General features: G+C 46.6%; 1 protein-coding gene and 1 non-coding gene across 3 annotated transcripts; one reads left to right on the forward strand and one right to left on the reverse strand.

Annotated features, from left to right (window-relative positions):
- Positions 1-721: 721 nt before the first annotated feature.
- On the forward strand, positions 722-3158 carry RPLP1 (ribosomal protein lateral stalk subunit P1). Of its 2 annotated transcripts, XM_025389912.1 has the most exons (4): positions 722-927; positions 1578-1652; positions 2786-2903; positions 3040-3158. In XM_025389912.1, the coding sequence occupies exons 1-4, from the start codon at positions 856-858 to the stop codon at positions 3117-3119; spliced, it is 345 nt and encodes a 114-aa protein (XP_025245697.1). In that variant the 5' UTR covers positions 722-855; the 3' UTR covers positions 3120-3158. The 2 variants fall into 2 exon arrangements, with proteins under 2 accessions (XP_025245697.1, XP_025245698.1); XM_025389913.1 differs by lacking the exon at positions 1578-1652.
- A 2645-nt stretch (positions 3159-5803) lies between these two features.
- Positions 5804-6018, reverse strand: LOC112628213. Its single transcript, XR_003120376.1, has one exon. It is a non-coding gene; the product is annotated as a small nucleolar RNA U3 (small nucleolar RNA).
- Positions 6019-16556: the final 10538 nt, after the last annotated feature.

Raw genomic sequence — 16556 nt, forward strand, 5'->3', positions numbered from 1 at the left:
TGGATTCCAACTCCACGCTCCACCGCGCGGAACTATGCAATCTTGGGTTAGTTACCAGGTCTAAGGCTTCTAGATTCCAAATCCACGCTCCACCGCGCGGTAACTACACTATCTTGGGCTAGTTACCGGCTCTAAGACTTAATTTTGCCATCTGCAAGATGGAGATAACATCCAACTCCTGCTGTGTGAGGATTACGTGAATCCTTGTAGAATGTGGCTCAGTGACTGGGATATAGTAAGCGCTCCACGGCTACTGCTATCATAATGCCGTTAGTTTGCTCGTCCTCCTACATCTACCTACATCTATCTATCTCACCCACGGCCCAGCGCTAAGCAGCGACCTCCAAGGTGGGACGCAGCCTTTACTCTCAGGGTCAGCGCCGGCTGGGAAGGCCGCGACGCCTAACTGGGAGATTACGAACAATGTCACCACGGCCACAGCGCAGCTCCTGCCAAGTCAGGCAGCTCATGGAACCAACGGCGGCGAAGTCCGAATACCTACGCAACCCTATCCTAAAAGTGTTTTTAACCGTCTCAAGTCCTATAATTTAACAAAATAAAGTGAGACCGTAACTGTTGGCGCTGAGAAACTTTCTCAACAGGAAGAACGAATCAGGCGCAGCGCGCAGGCGTCTTCAATCGGTCCTGGGTCCGCCTCTTCCGTCCGGTGCGGGCGCCGATTGGTCCGCGTGGTCACATAAGAGACTGCGCATAGGCGCGAGAACCCCTTTCCTCAGCTGTCGCGAAGGTGCTCGGTCCTTCCGAGAAAGCTAAGGCCGCGTTGGAGTGAGGGCCTCACTTCATCCGGCGACTAGCACCGCGTCCGGCAGCGCCAGCCCCACACTTGCCCGCGCTATGGCCTCCGTCTCCGAGCTCGCCTGCATCTACTCGGCCCTCATTCTGCATGATGATGAGGTGACCGTCACGGTGAGTGCGGGCGCAGGTCGGCGGCCGGGCTGCCTGTGGGCGGTGACTCCCGCCTCTCCATGCGGTTCCCGGCTCCAGGACGTTGGGCCCAGCACTTCCGGCCGGGGCCAGGCCGCGAAGACAGGCGGCATGGGGCGGGCGCTCCTCGGGACTGGGGCCTCTCGCAGAGCGGTGCCTGGGCCCCAGGGACCACGTGCGGGCCCGGGGGGCGTGGAGTGCGCTTGAGGCTGGGCTCTCTGGCTCCAAGATCCTTCGTGTAGAAAAGCTTTTCCGCAGCGCTTGGGCACCCTGACCCGCGCCTCGTCTCTCCCAGGGACACGTACTCGGACTTCTTTCGGTATAATTGCCTTGAATTCCCCGGGTCGTGGAGGATAGCGCCCCAGCTCGGCTCCACCTTCCAGGTTCTAACTTAAAAATAGCTGCGTGACTCAGGCAAGTCCCAGCCCGTGAAACAGCAGTGATAGGCTCGCCTCATTGCAGGGCGCCTGGCACACATCTCTTTTGCTTGTGATAGAATGTTTGATAGAATATTTGAGCTGGTTAAACATGTCCTGTACACTTTTTATTGAGTGAATTGCCTTTGACTTGCAGCGTTTTGGAGATACTACATACGCTACGTTTTGATGGATTGACGTTTTTATTTGTTGTAGGAGGATAAGATCAATGCCCTCATTAAAGCAGCCGGTGTAAATGTTGAACCTTTTTGGCCTGGCTTGTTTGCAAAGGTAAGGTGATGGTGGCAAAGTGATGTGGTAAAGCCTGCTGATTTACGAGGGCAGGTGTACATGCTGAAGTACCTCCAGCAGTGCCATAAGGCCCCACATGCCGCTGGATCTCCTAGGTGTATTTGGTTGCGTTTATATCTCTAGGAGCTAATAAGATTTCAGTTTCTCAAGTCTTATGTTTCCTTATCAGACTCTGGTTTCCCTTTTGCTCTGAAACCATGGTAAAAAAAAAAAAATCTGATTCAGGTCATTTATTCCCAAAAAGGATCACCCGGGAGATAGGTACTACCCATGTTAAAGTTGCAAGCAAATTCTTGCATTAAAACTATGGTTTAATGGACATTTGGGTTTAGCGGACTTCATTGACACAACAGTAAGTACTATGTGTTAGGATATAAAAGACTAATAAAGACGAGATTCCTGGTCATGGAGCTTGCACTGGCTATTTTCCATTGTACAGGTTACTTAATCTCTGGCAAGTTAAGCTGATAGCATCTAACTCCGGCGTTGTGTCCTCTAAAGAGTTTTGAAAGATTGTAAACATTGTACCTATGTCATCTTTAAGAGGCCCCTTTTGAAGTCCTATGTTTGTTTAGTAGACTGAAAATTTGAGTTCACTGTTAAGAGGAGACATGGAACTGTGGAAAGAATATTCATTTGAGTGTTTCAGGAAGTTTAGATTATTTTTTTGCCAACATGTTATTTGTAAAAGGAGGGAAATCAGCTACCTCAGGAGGTTCTTAACATATAGGAATGTAATTATCAGATTCAAAGCTGAACAGTAGTGTGTTGCCCTGTCTAACCTAAGTTTTGGCTGTTAGCAAAGAAAAGCCAGTGTCTAGGGTATTGATTCCAGGACCTTCCACTAATAACAAAATCCCAGGATGTTCCATCTCTTATATAAATGTATTTGCATATAACCTATGCACATCCTCCTGTATACTTTGGAAGTCTACATGTTTGGTACGCATGCTTTTCCACTGTTGAAACCATGGATGTGGAACCCACTGTATATAGTGTTAAGGGTTGATCACTGTAACCTGGAAGGGGGGATACTTTTTGTTTTTGGTACGTGAGCGCTGTGTAACAAGGACAGAACTGGGCATTTACCTATGCATGCACATGTATTGCAGGCCCTGGCCAATGTCAACATTGGGAGCCTCATCTGCAATGTAGGGGCTGGTGGACCTGCTCCAGCAGCTGGTGCTGCACCAGCAGGAGGTCCTGCCCCCTCCACTGCTGCTGCTCCAGGTAGGAAACATGGAGTTTCTAGTATTGGGAGGAGTGTAGAGATTTAAAAAAAAAAAGTATTATAGGTAAAATTGCCGTTAATTTTCCACAAGTAGATGATGTATGGAAATCCTAACACCTGACTGTTTTTTTCTAGCTGAGGAGAAGAAAGTGGAAGCAAAGAAAGAAGAATCCGAGGAGTCTGATGATGACATGGGCTTTGGTCTTTTTGACTAAATCTCTTTTATAACGTGTTCAATAAAAAGCTGAACTTTACTGCTGTTGGTCTTGCCCATAGCTTGGGAATGCGCTCTGCAAAAATGGTGTCAGTTTTGTAATGTTGGCTTTCAACCTATTCTGCCATGACACAGGCTGGATTTTCCCTGCCACTGTTGCCAGATGTGAGATCATAGACAATCCTGATGCTAACAAGAAGGCACCTCATGGTACAGTGTTAAAAACTGCACTGGGGTGGCAGGAGGAAGGATCAGAGCAGATGCTTTGTCCAGGTTACCTGTATAAACTTGAGGATTATAAGGTGTGTCCCCTCCACTGGGGGCAGAGGGTAATACAGACCAGCATTAGAAAGCCTCCTGGGTAATTACCCTATACAACCCTGCCTAATAATGAACTTTGACCTATGCTGAATTGACTGCTACATCCCAAGGTTGTAAAGAAACTAAGACCTAGCTGTGTAATGTCTCACCAAATGCTTGGGAGTTTTACGGTAACACTGAAGGAGTGCAGAAAGTTTACTTCATAGTTTATTAAGGTCCCCAGTTAGACAAAGTGGATAAAACAAGATTCAAACCTGGGTTCCAAAAGCTAAGAGCTTTTTTTGTTTGCCAATTAATAATACCATGAATGGAAATTTCGACTTTTCAGGCTTGGATTATATAATAAACCATGGGTATTGTGTATTCAGAGCAGCTAATGACATGCCAGGCACATGAATGAGTCTTATCCTTATCTGCATTAGCATTTAATAGATGAAGACATTCAGTGATGAAAAGCATGACTCCTAGCCAGGACTGTCATGTCAATGTGAAAAAGACCATTTGTATAAGTTACTGCAACTACTTGGGGAAAATGGCAGTTCTACTTCAAGAGAAACTACATGTGGACATGAGGATACATGCCTGGGAATGTTCAAAGCAACACTTTGAGCAGAGACTTTTTAAGTATATGCATCTGATAAGAGTAATAAATATAAAAGATGGGATGGTGAACAATTTAGGACCTTGAGTAAGGTGCAGTTAACAATGGGTAGGAGTATGTAGGTGTCAGTATTATAAGAGTTTTAAGTTTTTTGAGAGGGGTTCTAGGCTGGAATGCATTGGTGCAGTCATGGCTTACTGCAGCTTCAAACTCCCAGGCTCAAATCAATCATCCCACTTCAGCCACCCCCAAGTGGCTGGGACTACAGGCATGCCACCATGCCTGGCTAATTTTTTGTAGACAAACCTCAACCTCCTGGTGTCAAGCTATCTGCATGCCTTGACCTCCCAAAGTGCTGGGATTGCAAGTATGAGCCATCATGCCTGGCTAGTTTTGTGTTTTTAATATATGGCTTGAGCATCCCTTACCCAAAATCCAAAACATCAACATGACACTCAAAGGAAACGTTCATTGGAACGTTTTGGATTTTTGGGTTAGGAATGCCCAACCTGTATATTAAAACCATAGGCCAGGCATGGTGGTTCATGCCTGTGATCCCTGCACTTTGGGAGGCTGAGGCAGGAGGATCACTTAAATCCATGCCTGCCTCTACAAGAAATTTTTTTAAAAATCAGTGCAGCGTGGTGGTATTCGCCTGTGGCTTCAGTGAGCCATGTTTGTACCATTATACTCGAGACTGGGTGACAGGGCGGGACCCTGTCTAAAATTATCTAAGATCATAAAGTATATATAAAAACCTTAGGTTGGCCGGGCGTGGTGGCTCAAGCCTGTAATCCCAGCACTTTGGGAGGCCGAGACGGGCGGATCACGAGGTCAGGAGATCGAGACCATCCTGGCTAACACGGTGAAACCCCGTCTCTACTAAAAAATACAAAAAACTAGCCGGGCGCGGTGGCGGGCGCCTGTAGTCCCAGCTACTCAGGAGGCTGAGGCAGGAGAATGGCGTGAACCCGGGAGGCGGAGCTTGCAGTGAGCTGAGATCCGGCCACTGTACTCCAGCCTGGGCGGCAGAGCGAGACTCCATCTCAAAAAAAAAAAAAAAAAAAAAAAAACCTTAGGTATATACAAATGTTCCAAAGTCTGAAAAAAAATTAGAAATCTGAAACACAAATGGTCCCAAGCATTTCGGATAAGGGATGCTCAGCCTGTACTAAAGGGCAGTTGTGAACTAGTGAGGATGTGATAGCCTATATCCACATGTTAAGTGCCTGCTTTTCCTTCACCCATTAACAGCTAACATTAGCTAGGACTGCTCGTCTGTGTGGCATCTCATTCTTCACAACAGTCCCATGACAGGATGACCCCATGTTGGGGATGGGGAAGTGGAAGCTCTCAGGTTACAAACTAGTAAGTGGGTGGGTGAACCAGATTAAAACCCCACTCTGAGTCCCTGTTCTCTTAACAGCATGGCCCATGCTTCTGGTCGTGTCTCCTACCTGCATCAGCTTCCTCATCTGTAATGACTGTAGGGTTCTGGAGAGGTAACAGTAGGAATTCTTTGTGCTGAGTGAACAAGTGTCAGAGGAGGGAATACTAACACTTCACCAAGCTGAAGAATGGGTTAAAGAGAATACTAACAAGATATGGGAAAAGGACAGCATCTAGAAGAGCAGACATTAAGTGGTAAGCTAGGAATATTGTAAATGTCAAACTCAGCTATTCAAACAATCCAATCAACTAAAATGTTCACTAGCAAGACTCCAATGTTAACAGTCTGTAAGTGCATGGCCCAGGCTTCTCCCCCCACTCAGACTGCATTCTCTCCCTCTCCCTTGGAGGAAGAGAAGAACCATCATCAATGGCAAATGACAGTTGCAGCAAAGCAACACCAAGAGCCAACCTCACGCTCAGCAGAGAATGCTGTCCTGCCACCTCCTCATGGTTTCCAGTGCTGTACACATTGAGAGAAACTTCTCTAGTAAGGAACTACAGAATTGATGCCTGAAATTATACTCTTGGTCCAGCTTTTTTTTTCTTTTTTTTTTTTTCTCAATTTATTTGAGACAGGGTCTCACTGTTGCCCAGGCTGGAGTGCAGTGGCATGGTCATAGCTCACTGCAGCCTTTCTTGGGCTAAGTGATCCTCCTGCCTCAGCCTCCTGAGTGGCTGGGACTGTAGGCATGAGCCACCCTGCCTGGCATGGCCCAGCTTTTTAAGAAATCTTAATATAGCTAAAATCTTTCTAAAGAACAATTTGAAAATCAAATTAGAAGACCCACATACATACATAGAACTACTAACTTAATTCATCTGATACTGAATGAAGTCCTCTTTGTTCCATCTGCTTTCTAGTTCTCCCGAGCCTCCTTTTTTCTTTTTCTTTTCGGAAATGGGACTATCTACTTCATATTGGGGAATGAAAGAGGTAAGTGAACATTCAATACTTGTTACTTCCCTTTTGCATACAGTACAAGGAACACGGTTGCCATCCCTAGTTCCCCAAATCTCCAGGTCTAATAGGTCCAAGCCTCATGCTCCTCAAACCGCCTACCCCCCATTCTGTTTGTTTGTTTTTTGTTTTGTTTTGTTTTGTTTGAGACAGAGTCTCACTCTGTTTCCCAGGCCTGAGTGCAGTGGCACGATCTCGGCTCACTGCAGCCTCCGCCTCCAAGCGATATTCCTGCCTCAGCTTCCTGAGTAGCTGGGATTATAGGCACGCACCACCACACCTGACTAATTTTTGTATTTTCAGTAGAGACAGGGTTTCACCATATCGGTCAGGCTGGTCTCGAACTCCTGACCTCATGATCCGCCCGCCTCAGCCTCCCAAAGTGCTAGGATTACAAGGGTGAGCCGCTGCACCCGGCCCCCCATTCTTATCAATCAGGCAGGTTTGGTTTCTCATATTTCATACTTCTGATTGTTCACCAAGCATACATGTTACTTTGCTTACATTTCCATTGCTCTCAGCATTGTGTTCACATCTCCTGTAGCCACTGGTCCATGTATCCAGGTCCATGGCTGGCCAACTCACACCCCTTGAGAAGTCTATCAGCAGGAGCCCAGATTAGGCATGAAGGGCTCTCATGTTCTGGAGAACTGTAGGAACAGACATGCTCACAGACAAACCATCTAAACAACTTCGAAAACCTGTATTGTCACTGAATGTGTTGCACAATAGGATAAGTAAAAATATCCAAAATCTCCTGCCAATTGTTTTACTCTCTAATCCTTTTTTTTTTTTTTTTTTTTGCTGCTTCTCGACTGAAAATAAGGAGAGAACCACATGTGAAATTTTAAAACCACCTTTTGGAAGAGATAAACACTCTTAATTAAAATGAAAGAATTAGGTGCAGTGGCTCAAGCCTGTAATCCCAGCACTTTAGGAGGGCCAGGCAGGCAGATCACTTGAGCCCAGGAGTTCCAGACCAGCCTGGGCAACAAAGTGAGACCCCCATCTCGACAAAAAAGAAAAAAAGAAAAAAATTATAATGTCCAGATTATTGATCTGACCAGAACAGTCCAGGTTCCATGATGCATGCAGTGGTGTCTGTGATTTGACTTTTGAGAGACATCTGGCTGTGTTTCAGAAGAACTAAAAATACAAGTGCTGTAAAGCTTTAAAGCAGCCATGTTTATCTCAAGCTGAATTATTCAGGCTTGCTTACAAAGATGAGAGAGAAGTGGCCTGTAAAATGACAGAGAAAAACATGAAGGGCTGGTCGCTGTATCTTACAAAAGTATGCGTGTGGAGGGGACTCCGTGACATGGCAGAAGAAATGCTGGGTTGACACAGCTGAAGTGCCAGGCCTAACTTTACCCTGTCATAGCTGTGTGAACTTATGAAGGTACTCAACCTCTCTGAGCAAGTTCATTGTTTTGTTTAAAATTGTTTTGAGACAGAGTCTTGCTCTGTCACCCAGGCTGGAGTGCAGTGGCACAGTTTCAGCTCACTGCAACCTCCCAGGCTCAAGCAATCCTCCCACCTCAGCCTCCCAAGTAGTTTGGATTACAGGTGCATGCCGCCATGCCCGGCTAATTTTTTGTATTTTTTGTAGAGACAAGGTTTCGCCAGGTTGCCCAGGCCGATCTTGAACTCCTGGACTCAAGTTATGTGCCCGCCTCAGCCTCCCAAAGGTTTTGTTGGGCCAATGTGAGCCACCATGCCCGGCCAGTTTGTTTATATTAAGAGGGCTAATTGAGTTCTCCTGACAGGGTAAAGCCCTGAATGGGAGAACGCATAAAAGTTATCTCTAAAGTGCTACTCAACCAGATCAACAATTACCTGGCTCACATTGTTCCCTAAGAATTTTACTGTACATGCTCATTGAAATTATGGGGGGAGAAAGGATTTGGCATGTTTTATTTGAATTTATAGAAATATAGTAAACATTTTGCTGCATAATTATTTTAAATTCTTTCATTTTACTTTATTTTTTGACACAGGGTTTTGCTTTGTTGCCCAGGCTGGAGTGCAGTGCTGAGATCAGTGCAGTAGTGAGATCACACCTCACTGCAGCCTCAACCTCCTGGATTCAAGCCATCTTCCCACCTTGGCCTCCGAAGTAGCTGGAACTATAGTTTTAGTTCTTCTGAAACAGAGCCAGATGTCTCTCAAAGTCAGATGACAGACACCACTGCTTGCATCATGGAACCTGGACTGTTCCGGTCAGATCAATAATCTGGACATTTCCATCAGAAAACAGGGTCAGAGGTCTTCACATACGTTTATAGGATTGCTCAAATACTTAGGGGCTTTCAAAGAATTCTCCAAGGCCTTCTCAATTGAACTTGCTGAAGCTTCCACACCTCTGACTTGTATGCTTTTAAGAGTGCTTATAATGTCCAATTCAAGAAATGTGTGTGTTTCACGCTCCAGACCTTTGCAGTTGCTATGACCATGCCACTGCACTGCAGCCTGGGCAACAGTGAGACCACTTTGGGAGGCCAAGGTGGAAAGGTCACCTCCTACTCCACACTGTATGTTCTGGGGATCAGGGCTGTCCGTTTTGCTCACCTGTATCCCCAATACTTAATGCTGGGCTCCTTGTTGGCCTTCAACATATATTTATCAGAGTTCAAGTCTCCTTTTACACGTTAAGAAGTTAGGACTGGCCGGGCGCAGTGGCTCAGGCCTGTAATCCCAGCACTTTGGGAGGCTGAGGTGGGCAGATCACCTGAGGTCGGGAGTTCGAGACCAGCCTGACCAACATGGTGAAATCCCATCTCTACTAAAAATATGCCTGTCGTCCCAGCTACTCGAGAGGCTGAGGCAGGAGAATCGCTTGAGCCAGTAAGGCAGAGGCTGTGGTGAGCTGAGATCGCGCTCCGGCACTCCAGCCTGGGCAACAAAACTGAAACTCCGTTTCAAAAAACAAAAACAAAAAAGAAGAAGTTAGAACCCAGATGGGGGAGGAACTTATTAAGCAGCAATGATAAACGGAACCAGAACTGGAACCCATGACTCCAGACTAGCAAATGTTCTTTCCATTGTAGCAGCCCTACAGGGGCAAACATGCGCCCGCCATCCACCAGGAGCCTCATTCATTCATTTACTTTCACAGCACGCACCTTCCAGGCTCCCCAGCACGGGTACGGTTTGAGGCGGGAACCAGATGAGGACGAAGGCAGAGATGCTGTTGGTAGCAGATCTGGCCTTGCACTCCGGCTCTGTGAACGTAATGCGCAGTCTTGCAAGCCTAGCCCCTAGGCATCAGGGCCGATTGCCCTGGGTATGCCTGGAGAGATGAACAGGGAACTCATCAGATGCCACAGCAGAAGCAAAGGCGTGGTACCTGGAGGCCCACTTCGTTCAGACTCACACGGAGTCCCGCACTCAGGGTGACCTGTCACCTTCTCTGTCACGTCCAGCATCACCTAGGATGAAGCAGAAGATGCAGGAAGCTTAGAGGCCGAGGCTAGGAGGCCAGATGAAGTGTCGTCGCCTGCCCCGGTCTCGGCCCCAGGGAGCCTGGCACCTCTCCAGCGCTGGCGCGTGAAGGTCGCAGGCCCACAGTCGAGCTTTTTTTTTTTTTTTTTTGATACGGAGTTTCGTTCTTGTTGCCGAGGCTGGAGTACAATGGCGCGATCTTGGCTCACCTCACCGCAACCTCTGCCTCCCAGGGACAAGAGAGTCTCCTGTCTCAGCCTCCCGAGTAGCTCGGACTATAGGCGTGCGCCACCACGCCCGGCTAATTTAGTAGAGACGGGGTTTCACCATGTTGGTGAGGCTGGTCGCGAACTTTGATCCACCCACCTTGGCCTCCCAAAGTGCTGGGATTACAGGCGTGCGCCACAGCGCCCGGCCCACAGTCGAGCTTTCAGAGCCCGCTGCGCGCCCATCAACGCGGCGCTGGGAGGAAAAGGCGGGCCGAGAGGCGGGGCTGGAGACCGAGTGTGGCCGAGGGAAGCCGAACCTTCCAGTTTCACTGAGGCTTGTTAGCCGCTGGGGGCGCCTTCGGGCCCGCCGGCTTCTGCGCATGCTCTTGACCCTCAGTCCCCCGGAGGAATGTCTTTAGTCAGGAGCTGATTAGTGGATGAAGGCGGTTGATCTGTTTCGAAGCCTCTGTGTCGGGAAAGGCCAACGCTTTCATTAGCCAGCAGAAATGGGATGGGGCGCGTTTGTAGTTCGGAATCCTGAGCCCGAGCTGTTGCTTGGAGGACTCGGGAGCAGCAGTAGATTTCGGCGTTACCAGGAGAGGTCTCACCAGGTCCCTGTTCCTTCACTTCCCAGAAGTGGGTCCTGGCCGTTCCCGGCGCCTTCATTTCCAGAAGGCGATTTTACCCAGAGAAAGGAGAGGGAAGATTTGCTCTACCTTTGGCTCCTTACCAAATAGCTAAATCACGTGGGAAGCTGGTAAACAAAAACACAAAAATGAATGAAACAACTTGCCGGGCCCCTCCAAGGCCCACTGAACCAGCACCTCGGGGCAGCCACCAGGAATCTGCATTTTCATAAGCTCTTCTGATGAACCGGGGGATAAGTCAGTCAGGGCTGGAAACTCCCGGATCAGAGCAAACCCAGCTCCTCACTCAGCGCCTGAGGAAAAGATGCGTAGTCAATATTGTTTGAAAGAATGTGTTGTGTAAATGAATATATGAATGAAGAGCTGTCTTCAAACGTGGAAGGAAAAGTTAACCGTTTGATAAAAGGCGATATTGATAAACCTGGGAAAATGGACTGTTGGTTGATTTGGGTGTAAATTCCTACAACGTTTTTCTTTTTCTTCTTCTTTCTTTACTCCTCCTCCTCTCCCTCCTCCTCCCCCATCCCTCCTTTCCCCTCCTCCTCCTCTTTCTCTTCTCTTCTTTTTTTTTTTTGAGACAGGGTCTGACTGTCGCCTAGGATGGAGTGCAGTGGTGTGTGATCTCTGCTCACTGCAACGTTGAACTCTGGGGCTCAAGCGATCCTCCCGAGTAGCCGGGATTACAGGCACATGCCACCATGCCCGGCTACTTTTTTTTTTTTTTTTTTCGGTCTTTTCTAGAGATAGGGTTTCACCATGTTGCTCAGGGTGGTCTTGAACTCCTAGGCTCAAGTGATCCTCCAGCCTTGGCCTCCCAAAGTGCTGGGATTACAGGCGAGAGCCACCACACCCAGCCCCTTAATGTTTCATTCCACTATTTTATTAAAGACTGAAAAACCAGTTAATAATGTGGGGATTTTGAATTTCTTAAATTTAAAAACCACAGTTAATAATGTGGAGATTTTGAATTTTTTAAATTTAAAAACCACAGTTAATAATGTGGGGATTTTGAATTTTTTTGATTTACTTTTTTTTTTTTTTTTTGAGACAGCGTCTTGCTTTGTCACCCAGGTCGGAGTGCAGTGGTGCAATCAAGGCTCCCTGCAGCCTCGACCTCCTGGGCTCAAGCAACCTTCCTGCCCCAGTCTCCAAGTACCTGAATTACAGGTGGTGAGCCACTGTGCCATCACTACAAGTTCCAATTTTTAGAAAAAAATTTTTAATGTTTTCTTCAGCCTGTTTGAGTTTGAATTACTACAATTTTTTTTTTTCTTTTGAGATGGAGTTTCGCTCTGTCGCCCAGGCTAAAGTGCGATCTCTGCTCACTGCAAGCTCTGCCTCCCGGGTTCACGCCGTTCTCCTGCCTCAGCCTCTCGAGTAGCTGGGACTACAGGCACCTGCCACCATGCCCAGCTAATTGATTGTATTTTTAGTAGAGACAGGGTTTCACCATGTTAGCCAGGATGGTCTCGATCTCCTGACCTCGTGATCTGCCCACCTCGGCCTCCCAGTGTGCTAGGATTACAGGCGTGAGCCGCTGCGCCTGACCAAAACTACTACAATTTTTTGAGGGTAATTTGGTCCTCTCTCTCAAAAGTGCACTTACCCTCTATCCAGGAATTTCATTTGCAGGAACCTATGCTATGTACAATTGCATTGAAGTATTGCTTGTATTAGAAAAAAAGTGTATGATAGGCAGATTGAATAAATGTTGATGTTTTCATGTAGCTATGTATAGGAATGCTGCTATGGAAAGACATCCAGGACACCTTGTTAAGGAAAAAGGTAAGTTGCCCCACCAGTATGCATAACATGACCCTATTTGAGTTAAAAAAAAATTATGTGCATATGTTTATAGTATTAAAAAACCCTGGGAGGATTCAAAAGTAATTACAACGATTAATTCTGAGGACAGGGATTGGATGAGGTGGAAGAAATATTTTTACTTTCCAGTTTATCCTTTCTATATTGCTTGAATTTTTAAAGACCATGAACATGCATTACTTTTCTAAATTAAAAACACTAGTTTTGATTTTTTAAAAATTGGAGAGGGTTTCATGTGGAAGAGAGACTCAACTTTCAAGTAGCTCTAGAAGGAAGAACTCTGACCAATTTTGAGACAGTTTTAGGTCAAAATAAGAAAAATAAGGAAAAGCTTTCTGGGTGTTAAGCTGAGGCTGGGATATGGAAGACAGTGTTGCTTCAGGAGGAAGCGAACTAGATGCTTCCTCCAGCTATGAGATCATGTAAGTCTTCTGGGACACAGGGTTAAATGCTCTTATATCAGACTACCTGGGTTGACTCAAATCCTATTGCCGCTAAATAGGGCTGTGTGACTTTGGGTGAGTTATTTAACCTCTCTGTGCCTCAGTTCCATCATATACATAGTAGGGATCATGTTGACACCTACCTCATAGAGTTCTTGTGGAATTAAATGAGATGGCACATATAAAACACTTAGCACAGCACTTTGGGAGGCCGAGGCGGGCGGATCACAAGGTCAGGAGATCAAGACCATCCTGGCTAACACGGTGAAACCCCATCTCTACTAAAAATACAAAAAAATTAGCCGGGCATGGTGGCGGGCGCCTGTAGTCCCAGCTACTCAGGAGGCTGAGGCAGGAGAATGGCGTGAACCCAGGAGGCAGAGCTTGCAGTGAGCTGAGATTGCGCCACTGCACTCCAACCTGGGCGACAGAGCGAGACTCCGCCTCACAAAAAGAAAAACAACAACAAAAAAACACAAAAACACTTAGCATAGTTCCTGTTCAAAAACTGTTGAGCGTTTCTTTGCTATCTCATATAAATTGGTGGCTAAAAAGTTAAAAAGTGGCTGGGTGCGGTGGCTCACTCCTTTGGGAGGCTGAGGAAGGTGGATCACTTGAGGCCAGGAGTCAGAGACCAGCCTGGCCAACATGGCAAAAACCCATCTCTACTAAAAATACAAAAATGAACCGGGTGTGGTGGTGTGTGCCTGTAATCCCAGCTACTCAGGAGGCTGAGGCATGAGAATCGTTTGAACCCTGGAGCTGGAGGTTGCAATGAACTGAGATCGCGCCACTGCACTCTATCCTGGGTGACAGAGAGAGACTCTGTCTCAAAAAAAAAAAAAAAAAAAAAGGAAATCAAAGAAGCAGTTTCTACAATTAGAAAGGCTGTTTTATTTTTACACCCTTTATTTATGGGGAAGGTCAAATATTGGATTTTCAGAATTAATGGAATTTTTGTGTTGGTACAATTTCATGTACGCTGGATTGCTTTGCTGGGAAAAGGAATGTTTGTTTTTCAGATGCTGGCTCAGTGTTGCACCATAGTGGCCAACCCTGGGAAGGGCTACTGGGGTTGACCCCTTCACGCTAGAGTGCTTCTAGGCTGGGGTGTGAGTTCCACAGTCAGGACTGTGTGGCTGCTTGGCTGAGGGATGAGTGAGTCAGTCCACACCTTAGTAAGGAAAGCATGTTTGTGTGCCCTCCCATGACCCAGCCAAGAGGAAACCAAGAGCACTTTAATATGGTCTTCCCTCCCTTGTAATTTACTTAGCACGCTTGACTTCGCCTCTTAAAACGCTCATTTCTTGTTTAAAAACAAAGAAGGATGTCACTGAATCACTGTGCAATCTGGCGCACCCTTGGTTTTCCTCAAAGGTTGTTGGAAGAAAAGGCCACATGAAAACCATTTCTGCTTTTGCCAGAAAACTTGAGCAGGCTGTTATGTTGTTTGGTCTCCTAAATAAGGTCTCATGTGAAAAATTCTTGTAAAATTTAGGGGCAGGAGAAAGTTTGTGTCCTCTTGGGCATTAGTCTGCATCCTGCTGTATGATAATGAGAGCTCTGTGACTTCACACTCTCTCTTCTCTGCTTCAGCTGCTGAGAAATTCAGTACCAGACCAGATGCCCAATCTCAGTAATTAAATTAACCCAAATGGATAAGGTATTTACCTCCTCTTCCTTTTCTTGGCACCGATTTTTAAAATAAAAATTTTGGCAGCTCTTTTATTGACTTTACTGCATAGTTGTACTTTGATCTATATTCTTAAATTCTTTTGAGAAAGAGGAAAGGAATTCTCAAATTAAATGAAAAATTGAATATTGGAAGGTTTTATTCTGGTGGCACGTTAAATGAGATAATATTAAGTTAGTGGTTGTACTTGGGTTTTGAGACTCATAAACTTATAGGTCCAAGATTTCAGGTCATAATTTTTCTTTACTTGGAAAAATGAGAACCTTATGCATATCAAGCTGTCAAAGAAGTTGTAGGGTGTGGTGAAAAGATAGAAAACAGTTCAGGCTTGTTTTTCATTTGTTTGTTTGTTTGTTTGTTTGTTTTGGAGACGGAGTCTCTCTGTCACCCAGGCTGGAGTGCAGTGGAGTGATCTCTTCTCACTACAACCTCCACCTCCTGAGTTCAAGCGATTTTCCTGCCTCAGCCTCCCAAGTAGCTGGGACTACAGGCGCACACCACCACACCTGGCTAATTTTTGTACTTTTAGTAGAGATGGGGTTTCACCACAAGGCTTATTTTTTATCCACTATCACCAAGGATAATATTGAATCAGTGTGAACATTTAGAGACTGAAAAAGCTAGAAGCCCTATGTGGACCCAAAATATTTTCCCACTGCTGTCATTTCAGACATGCCACCATTAGGGCTTCATTTCCCTGTAGTCTTCTTTAAATACCAAAACTGCCCTGGGAAGGTTAAGACGTCAGTTTCTTCATACTTCAGAGCAAATGGGATTGATTCCCAGGTCCTCCTTTCTGTGGACTGGGTTTTTGCCTCCTCACCAAGAGAAAGGGCTTCCTGGGCGAGCAGAGGCTGCTGGGTAAGAGAGACTTAGTTCTGTTTCAACAAGCTGTGTGGCCTTTGACAAGCCCCCTGGCCTCTCTGGACCTTGGTGTCCTCATGTTGCCATGAAGGGCTTTTGAGGATGCTCCAGCTCCCACATGGCCAATCCTGACTCCCCTCCCAGGGCTCCTGATGGACCCTGCGGCCGGTGCCAGTGGAGTCACCTTCCAGCCTGGCGGGGCGCTTCAGCTCCTTGCTCTGTTGACTCTCAAGTAAAGCCTTTCTTGTGTTTACTCAGCAAAGATTCTTTTAAGACAGGCTAAGCACACGGTTTACTCTGCTAACAAGCCTTGGCATTTATTGTGAGGACCTGTGTTGACTTATTCTCGAATCTCCATTGACATTCACTGAGAAACGTTAACGCAAACACAAGGAGACATCCTGGGAGCTCTGAGGCCCGACGTTGTGCTGGGGAAGGCGCTCCAGAAAGGGCCATCCTTTCTGTTTTGGTTAGAATCACCTTGAGAGTTAAAAATAACAATAATATAGGCACCATAAGAGATTCTAATGATCTCCTTTTAGTTTTTTGGTTCAGTATCTGAACACTTTTGCTAAAGGTCTCTGGAAAGCTCCCTGTGTTAATTCTGGATGAGACTATGTCTGTGCCGGTCACTTCCTGAGCCTCCTTCCACGTGCATAGGCCTGCTGCGTGCTGGAGACCCACGGCACAGCCGCCAAGTGCCCCTGTGTAGCTCTGTGATCTTGGGACAGTCACTTCCTCCCTCTGGTTGTCAGTCTTCTCATCCTCAAGGTGAGGGGACGCTGTCTCCACGCTCATCTCCCCAGCTAGACCGGGGCCTCAGGCCTGAGCCCAGGGCCTAAGAGCCCTAAGAAATGTTTGCTGAATAAATGAATGAATAAGCCGCATTAGCCAGTCTCTCCGGGCTTGCTCTGACATCTTGCGCCTGAATCCTCCCCCATTGCAGGCTCTGCTTTGAGTCATAGTCTGACAAGATCTGCTAATG

Source organism: Theropithecus gelada, chromosome 7a, assembly GCF_003255815.1.
Source record: "Theropithecus gelada isolate Dixy chromosome 7a, Tgel_1.0, whole genome shotgun sequence".
Classification (NCBI taxonomy): domain Eukaryota; kingdom Metazoa; phylum Chordata; class Mammalia; order Primates; family Cercopithecidae; genus Theropithecus; species Theropithecus gelada.

Coding starts and splice junctions, on each gene's coding strand:
- RPLP1 (XM_025389912.1), top strand. CDS start 856: ATGGCCTCCGTCTCCGAGCTCGCCTGCATCTACTCGGCCCTCATTCTG. Junction 1,653..2,785: donor GGCCTGGCTTGTTTGCAAAG/GTAAGGTGATGG, acceptor CATGTATTGCAG/GCCCTGGCCAATGTCAACAT. Junction 2,904..3,039: donor CTCCACTGCTGCTGCTCCAG/GTAGGAAACATG, acceptor GTTTTTTTCTAG/CTGAGGAGAAGAAAGTGGAA.